The following is a 9,005-nucleotide window of genomic DNA, read 5'->3' as shown; positions in this document are numbered from 1 at the left end:
GATGTCTGACACTGATTTTGAGGGACGGATCTGAAGATGAAAATATGTTTAAAACACTGCAAACCAATTTAAGTGGGAACTTGCCAAGGTCAACCAACCACTCAGCTAATGTGCTGCTACATGTGCTTTCTGTTCTTTTTTTACTCAGATGTCAATTCAATTAAAACAGAAGTTCTGCTCAACAAAAGAGCTACAGCCATAGAAAGGATTTTCATTGGGTCTTGCTTTCTTTCTTTTGCCCAAACTGTCTTCTGGTGATTATTAGATAATAATGTTAGATTCTGATGATCTGCAGACATTACACAATCACTGCCGGAGATGATGGGAGACCGCCTTATGTCTGCTGATTACACATGATTACTCTGTGATTACAAAGGGACAGTCTGAGTCCCTCCATGAAAAAGTTTTTTTACTCTGTTACTCTTCTCTTCGTTTTCATCATCATAACAAGTTTTATTATGAGATAATTATCTTATGATCATTAGAAGTTTGACGTCAAGATTGTAAAATCTAAAAATTAGAAGAGGTTGCTGGTTCACTTCAAAAACACTTCACGGTGGGCGATGACCGTCCCTGATGATGTGTACAAACCTGTACTTGGGTATGTGTACCTTTTTTAGCCACACTAGGGACACGGCTTTAGGGATGGTCCAGACTGAAATATCTCAATGACTATTGGTAAGATTGCCATGAAACAGATATTGAAGGTCACAAGAGGATGAATCCTAGTGACACTGGTGATCCTTTTTATTTATTCTTGCGGCACCATGAGTTTGACATTTTTGTTTCCAAGAGAGATGTCGCAACAGTTATTAGAAGGATTGCCATGACATTTGGTACCGATAGTAATGGTCCTCTAAAGATATATTGTAATGAGTGTGGTGATCTCACTGGCATTTCTTCTAGTGCTATCACCAGGTCAATATTTTGCTTCATTACAAAATAACAACTAAAACTAATGACATTTCCAACTGTACTCCAGGTCTCAGAAGGTAGAGCATGTTGTCCATTAATTGGGCTTTCCTGTAGGCATGGCAAGGTGTCCTTTAGCAGAAACTGAACCCAAGTTACTCACAGCTCTAAAATTGCTATATAGAAATGCAGTCTATTTACTTGGTTAGCATAGCACAGGGGGGTAGTGATAGTTACCTAGTGATAACGTTAAGCATTAAACTCAATTTAGTTTAATGCTTCCCCAACACTGTTACAATAAGGTAACCTAATGTGACATTATCAAGTGCAAACTCATTGAGCTGCTAGAATGGCTGTCAAACTCTTGAAATCCAGCTGAAACAAGACTAACCACACACAAAGTTCTGATTATCCAACACGTCATTTTATTTGTGAATCGTCACAGATATAAATAGAACAATGACATAATTAAATAAATATCTACATACAGCGTCTTGTTTTCTATCCATCACAGTATACACTTTGTTAAATGTTTTAGTACGCAAGGTCACCAACATATTAACAGTTAATGAATTAAAGTGAACACACTATTAAGAACCCTGCACAAATGACAGTAATAAACATCAGAACAGAACACTTACTGCTTGACTTACAGGGGAATACTTCAAAATCCGGTCACAATTTAACCTTTTATTCCTACTGTGTGGCGACATGCAGCAGAAAATCAATACTATGTCAAAGCATACTTGAAATTCCCATAAGAAGTAGACAAAGCTAACATTTGCACAGTGCAGAGATCTTATCTATACAGCACAGCCGGTTGTTACTGTGGTTAAGCCTTGAGATATACAGCAGGTTGTAGACCAACAAATTACTAAAGTGGTGACAGTAATAATATAGAATAATATAGTTCCAAGAGATAGGTCTTTACTTTTATACCACTTATCACTGAATGTCACTCGACAAATTTTTTTGTAATGTCTGGTGTTCAGTTACAGTTAAATTGGGTCATTCTTATAAAGAACTTGATACATGACTTTAAAGATGTAACACATTTATATTGTTATAACTCAAATACAACTTCTCCTTCACGCTGTTCCACTGCTCCACTCGCACCAGGGCTGTTTTGAAGGTGTGTCTGTTGAGTGGAGGTAGCTTTAGATAGTTTTAAAATATTCAAATATGTATCTGATATATGCACAAGTAGACACAGAGTAACCACTTAAAACACTTAAATGACTAAATACGTCCAGGAATTAACAGCAAGTAAAAAAAAAGAAATAAAGTCTTGACCACATGTCACTTTAACCTTTAAGTCACCTTTTAAACCACTGGCTTGTCTATTCTATAAACACTGGTCACAAAAACAAGCCGATCTTTACCGGTGTCTACCTATCATACATTTTCAGTCTTTGTCACCTTCTTCTACTCTGTCCTGTTTGCTTGTTGTTTAAGCGCCACCAGTTAACGCCTGCCTGTTCCCGGCACAGTCACAGTTTTTCTTCTCCTTCTTCTCCTGAGCTGCGGTGGTCTGTGTCTGACACATTTCCTGGATCAGCTTGGAGTTGAGGAAGCGCCTGTACGAGTCTTTCTCCATCAAGGTGTAGATCATCTTCTGAGCCTCGTCGAAACAAGATGGGCAGGCGTTCTCCATGTTCTGCCTCGTTACTTCTCTGGTCGATGCGTCTAAGTTTACCTTAAATTACAAAGAATGAAAAAGGTTACGATACTAAATGAAAATCGATTTGAAATTTGACACACATGGAAAAAAGTGGAACAAAATACAAAATCTAAACCTAATCAACTATTTACTCAGTTTACTTTATTTCCCAATGGACTGTAATGTGCCAAACTGCCTTCATCCATGCAAAGCATCCAGCTTAATAGTAGTTCATGTCTCTTTTGTTGTTGTCCTGTTTATTCATGCTAGTTCTCAAATTCCTCGTATGTGTACACGTACCTGGCCAATAAAAGTGATTCTAATTCTGGGGATCATGGGGATAATCATCAAACCATAGCGTTTTAGCCTGTAATCAGGAAGGTGACTCATTGTCAGGATATAAGTGTTGTGCGTATGCATTATTCATAGTTTTGCAGTCACAATCAGCTTCAAGTATTCACTTCATTGGAGGAGTGTGCAGTTGCATTAATAAGATTTACAGTTATGCCCTTGAGGTGTGTTTCAGGCTTTGAAGCAATGTCAACATTTTTCCTTTTTCCCTTTTTTTCTCCTTTTTTTTTTAGAATCATTTCTGCCTTGTTTTGTCCACTTTGTAATATTTTTTAAAGAAATGCTGTATTAAAGAGCTTAAGTTAATGTCACATTATTGCGACAGTTTCCGCATACTGATCGAGCTCACTGATGGTTTGGAATTTTCTATCACTAATGTTAAGTTTCCGATAAAAGGCATTACCTCCTTAGGAGCATCTGCCTCAACATATTGCTGGTAGATCTGCTTGGCTTTGGTCGCCAACTTGGAAGGTACAGTCTTCTTGTAGTCTTCACAGGCGAGCCAGAAGTCCATGTTCTCTTCGCTAAACTCTGACCTCAGGAAGCTGGTGAAGACCATACGACCCGCTAACACAGACAGAAAGAAATATACATTTCATTAATACAATTACAGAACCATGAGTGCAGGTGTAGAGGTTTGAGATGACACACATTGGCAATGCTGATTCATGCTGTAGAGTAATAAATGATACATTGCCGCTCCTTTTTAAAAGAATAGGAAAATATAGCCTTGTCACATGTCCCAGGTAAAATGACCTCAATCTGGCATACTTGGTTGCCAGACGTTTTTATGAATGATGCAGCATAATCAGTTACACCGCTCCGTTTTTAGGTACCAGTGCCTGCCAAAATGCTTGTAACTACCCTGGCCCAAGCTGAAAGCTATATATGGTTTTAAACACACTCCCAGTTGTTCATCAGGTGCCAGAAAACAGCAACTGAATCATTATCACATTCATTTTGAGACATTAACATAATGACAGCAAGACAACATGAAAAAAATGGTGCATTAAGCTGCCTTTCAGGATGTGTCCCTGGGGGGGCTAGATTGATCTGGACTTCAGCTGGATTGCTTTAAAGCACCAAAGTTAAATAGGCAGCTGTCCTCCCCATGCAAATGGAGCTAAAACATTTCAGTTTCTGGTAATATAAGTTGTTAAAAGAGAGTGAAAGATGAAAAAGTCGATTCAAATTTGCTCATCTTGAGAGGAGAAATTAAGGACTCAACAAGCAATGCCAGGAAGACTAAAAAGCAGTGCAACTATACGGAGTTCTTACATTATCACAGCAATAATTTCATCCTGTCTTTTTGGAAGACAAGCGTTTTCCAATAACCAAACCAATTAATTAAAGACTGCAGTAAACACAGACCTGAGCCTTTGTAGAAGTCATATTTTTACCAAACTGATTAACTACTGCTGCTCCAAAACCCTACATGACTTAGTGAACAGATGAGGAGACCACTGAGACCAGCATAAGATAAACAAGAGAAGATCAGACCAATAAGGACTGACAGATGAAGGAAGACATGACGATGGAGTGGAAGTCTGTGGATGAGGTCATGGAACGGAGCAGGTCAGAACTCAGCTGGTTCCCTCAAGGCCATTGCTCCCATTTTGTGTCCATGCACAGTGTAATTCTCAGAGGGCTTATGCACACACAGACACATATAAACTCAACACTGGTCAGCGTGCCCTGAGGGGCCATTGAGTAGTGCCTTGAGACACGTAGCAGAAGACCAGAGCATGAGAATGTGTCAGAGAGTGCCTGTGTGTGTGTGTGTGTGTGTATGTGAGCACAATTTGTATGTTTCTTTCCTGCAGCCTCCTTAATGTTCCTTTAACATCATGCACACAGAATTAATGTGTCAGAGGATAGGAGCAGGGTGATGCTACTTAATTAGCGCTTCTTAACACATCTTCTGTTCTACTATTATTTTATTTTTAATTTTATCCCTGACAAAGAGTGAAGAAGGAGATTAAGCATCACTTGTCAGATCGCCAAAACCTTACTGGCATCCAGTAGCGAGGAATGTTGAGGTCAGGGCCTTGTCTGATTATATTCCCATGATTACAGCACCATCATGTCACATGAGAACGGACATCTTTAATTTTGAGGGGGTTTTTTTTGTAAACCCAAGAGAGATTCAGCTGAAGAACTAATGACTCAAGCATCCGCCTGACTGTTAATGTCAGTATTATTAGTATCCGACAAACTAATTTGGGTTTGCTTTGGATTTGAACACAAGCTCATTAGCCTCGTTCAAGCACAGGTTGAACTTCTGTAGGTGTGAAACAATAATGCAACACTTACTTTCACTGCTCATCATATGGCTGAAAGACTCCTTCCATTTCTCCACCTCAGCTACAGTAAGCACCCTAAAACACAGATACAGACATGTTCGTTAACAAGGCTGCATGGGCTTCCCAATTTCAAAGAAAAGCTGAAATATGCTCGTATGTCTGTGTAACTCTTTGCTAAGTTCCACTTCACAGAATTTGTCTTCAGGATGTATTAGGGATAGAAATGATAAAACTCGATCAATAAAACCAATCAGCTTGTATTCTCATTAGGAATTCTGCATAAAACCACTTCCATTCTGTGTACATAAGGTTTAATGAGGTAACTGTTTGTGCAGCACTTCCTCTATTGAACAGGTAAAGAAACCGACCTGCTGGCTTCCTGTTATCCCACCCAAACACATACCAAAAGAAACTATTTGAAATATTGTCTGAAGACATATTTCCATCATAAGAAGACACCTTTTTTTGGAGGTTTTCCTTTTGCTCTAAATCAGTACAGCCATTCCAGACCCCAGCTGCACCAATTCACTGATCAATAATGGCAGCAAATCCAATCATACCAGCATACGTCATCTGGCATTTGCACAACAAAATCTACAGTACAATAATGCCTCCCTAAAGATTTCATCACCTCAGAAACAATGACATTAACAAAAATAAATAACAGCTATACGCAATTAGAAAACTGTAATCTATATTCCTATTTATCACTTAAATAATTGTCACAGAGGCTTTACAGCACGTCTTTGTGTTGTGAATGGAATGAATGATACTGCTGCTGAACAATTATAGCAGGAAAACTGAATATTGATTATCTATAAGTGTCTCTGAATGGGTTACATGCTACTGAAAAGGGAAGGTCAGGGAAAGTGCCATCATTGCTATCCTGCTCATGAACATTAAGAGGCTTCTTGAGGTAACACAGCCTGAGAGCCGGTCATTAAGGCCAGAATATGCTCAAAACAACATGTTTCAAAATGTTTACCAGAATATGTAATCATATGCCCAAGTAATATGTTAGGCTTTAGAATTGTTCTCCATGGTAACATTAACCAACACCTGCAATACAATTACACACATGAAGGGAGACACAGGCTGATTTCAAAACAAAACAAAGCAAGTTCCACTGAACCACAAGATTCAAAAATCAGGCAGGAAATTATCTATTTCCCATTAAATAAAATGGCTTATCAACTAAATGCGTCAGTGCAAGCTCCCTTTCCACAACAGCCCATGCTTCTCTTTTCTCATCACCCTCATCATTCTCGTCACTATGTATCTCGTGTCCAGGCCAATGGCCAAGAAAAAACAAAATGAGTATTGGACTTAATAATAAAACTAAAACTCAAAAGTCTACGATTAAAGATAATTACTGAATAAAATGTATCATAAAGCAGCATTTATCCTTTTAATAACTGGGGGAAACCATATGCTATTTCCCTGTGGAGTGCTTATCCACATGGAAATACAATGAGTGAATTCCTTATAATGCAACATGTACAGAACTTCTCTCAAGGAAACATGAATGGAGAGTTCATTTATCTGAGCATTATCCTTGTGAATTTCTTCCAGAAAGAGCAGTTTCATGTGGGAACAGACAAATAAACACAAACAAATATCTTAAAACATCCACAAATTGAACTGGTGGAGATAAGCTCTTCTGACCTCTTTGCAGCAGCAGCAGTCTTCTCTTTCATCTGCTTCTGATCTGCTGCATGGGCTTCAGGCTTCTGGAGTAAGAAGCTTATTTTGTGCTTGATGTCTTTGGCGCTGTGGAGAGGCAGATGAGGACAGTGAATGAAATGCATCTTGGAAGATCTGTTCGTTTGCAGTAACACTATCTGACGTGCTTGTATGAAGATCTGCTCTTTGTAAAAAAGCGGTTAGCAACCAGTTCCTCTTTTTCTATATTTAACTTTTTTTTTAGGTTTAGGGATGAAATAGCAATTGTTTTACCTAAAATAAAAAGTATGAAGCTCATAGAAATCGGTACACACATATTTCAAAGCTGCATTTTATTGCTGTTATTTTAGCAGGAATATAATAACACTTTTATCCACCTGTTAAAACTTTAATTTGTCTTACCTTTTCAAGCATGTTGCAGGGAGTGTTGCAAGTCCTTTACACATGCTGCACTGTTAAAGATCCAAAGTCAGTACTGTTGCTGTAAATGACGAGAGGCAACAATGTGATTGTGGGCCAGACTTTTTATCAGTGTTCTTCCGTGGTTAGACAGCAGGCTGTGGGTGTCTCCACCCCCAGCAGTGGTCTTATAGCTCCAGAGTGCTCAATGACAGAAAACTGACCAATCACATGAGGCAGGGAGAGAGAGAGAGGGAGAGAGAGGGAGGGAGAGAGAGAGAGAGAGAGAGAGAGAGAGAGAGAGAGAGAGAGAGAGAGAGAGAGAGAGAGAGGGAGACAGAGAGAGAGAGAGAGAGAGGGAGAGAGATTGGGGAAATTTACAGCACACAAAATCGTATGTAACCAAAACAAAAGGTGTTTTCCACTGAGGGAGGCGTCACATAAATTTGAGGAATTACTGAAGTCAACACTCTGTGGAAAAAAAAAAAAAAAAAAAAAAAGAGCTTTCTCACACTGAAAAAAGAAAATCCAGGCATGGAAACTGTCTCCAGCCTGATTGTCAGTGCTTTCAGGGAGGAATTTGTGAGAAAGTGTTGTAATTTGTTTGTACTGGTGGACCCACTTTCCCTCAACATACAGTGGTGAGAGATTACAGTCCTACACATATTAATAAAACCCTCTTTGTGTCTCTGTCATACCACAACTGTATACTATATATGTGGCATAATGTTTGCTTTTTGAAGTGTGCAAACATTCTATTCACATTCCTGCTTTGTAGTAATTGGACATATTGCAATATGTACTCTAATGTACATTAATTAAAAATGCAACTTTTAAATGACACTGCCATTTCACACACACAAAAAAAACACCAATAGGGAATGATCCAATACATTTGCCAACAGCTCAAACTGTCATTGAAACTGTGACTTTGGGAACTCACTGCTAATTAAACTTAAATGAAATACTTTCTTGTTTTTGGCATCTATTTGGACCTGCCTCCCCCTGCCCCCAATTCACAACATACTGTACTATATACTTACCACTATACTGCTACTGTTTTGAACTAACCAAAAATGACGTAGAGCATGCGATTAGGGACAACAGATATTAGTTTTGTTCTCCTGGGGCTCTCCGCCACCATTTGCAGTTCACTTGACATTTGCAGCTCTAAGTAGCTTGTGCATTTGCACCTTTTTTTTGAGCAACAGTAAGAAAAAATCCAAATGTCCAGCACCACAGATCCACAAATTTAATTCATTTTAATTCAAATCACTTTATTTCAGAGGCACATAGAGAAGTACAATAAAAAAAATACACATAGCATGCAGTATAGCATTGCTGATTTGCAGTTTTGCATTGTATAGAATACAGGGCAAAAATAGGGTACACATTATGTTCCTAACATAATATCTATAATAATATAATAAAATGACTTTATTGATGGGTAGTCTTAGCTGCATGGTAATTCAATAACATAGATAAGGCGATGAATGAGGTAGAGGTCCAGGGCCAAAGTCATGTGCAAGTGTCAGAGGGTCAGGGAGGGTAGGGCACTGAGGAGCTGGACAGTCTTGGGGTCTGCCCTTCTCCATTGTGTCTTCACAAAGCAGTTCAGCCATCTTGCTCTCTTTAAACACCACAGTGTGGTCAAGACCTGTTCTGACCTTCAAATGAGATTGCCTTCCATTTACAAA

General features: G+C 38.8%; 1 protein-coding gene across 1 annotated transcript; it reads right to left on the bottom strand.

Annotated features, from left to right (window-relative positions):
- Positions 1 to 1,314: 1,314 nt before the first annotated feature.
- Positions 1,315 to 7,479, bottom strand: rgs4 (regulator of G protein signaling 4). Its single transcript, XM_051377494.1, has 5 exons — positions 7,312 to 7,479; positions 6,892 to 6,996; positions 5,237 to 5,301; positions 3,327 to 3,490; positions 1,315 to 2,608 (listed from the first exon to the last, which is right to left on the bottom strand). The coding sequence occupies exons 1-5, from the start codon at positions 7,353 to 7,355 to the stop codon at positions 2,363 to 2,365; spliced, it is 624 nt and encodes a 207-aa protein (XP_051233454.1). The 5' UTR covers positions 7,356 to 7,479; the 3' UTR covers positions 1,315 to 2,362.
- Between the last annotated feature and the right edge of the window lie 1,526 nt (positions 7,480 to 9,005).

Source organism: Dicentrarchus labrax, unplaced genomic scaffold (genome assembly GCF_905237075.1).
Source record: "Dicentrarchus labrax unplaced genomic scaffold, dlabrax2021, whole genome shotgun sequence".
NCBI lineage: Eukaryota > Metazoa > Chordata > Actinopteri > Moronidae > Dicentrarchus > Dicentrarchus labrax.
The sequence above is the reverse complement of the archived record's forward strand: the minus strand, read 5'-3'. Positions and strand labels throughout refer to the sequence as shown.

Bases quoted from the DNA above. Each gene is read 5' to 3' on its own strand.
- rgs4 (XM_051377494.1), bottom strand. From the start codon at position 7,355: ATGTGTAAAGGACTTGCAACACTCCCTGCAACATGCTTGAAAAG. The intron at 5,302-6,891 runs GTCAGAAGAGCT...TCTGTGTTTTAG, and splicing joins ACTGCTGCTGCTGCAAAGAG to GGTGCTTACTGTAGCTGAGG. The intron at 3,491-5,236 runs GTAAGTGTTGCA...TGTCTGTGTTAG, and splicing joins CCATATGATGAGCAGTGAAA to CGGGTCGTATGGTCTTCACC.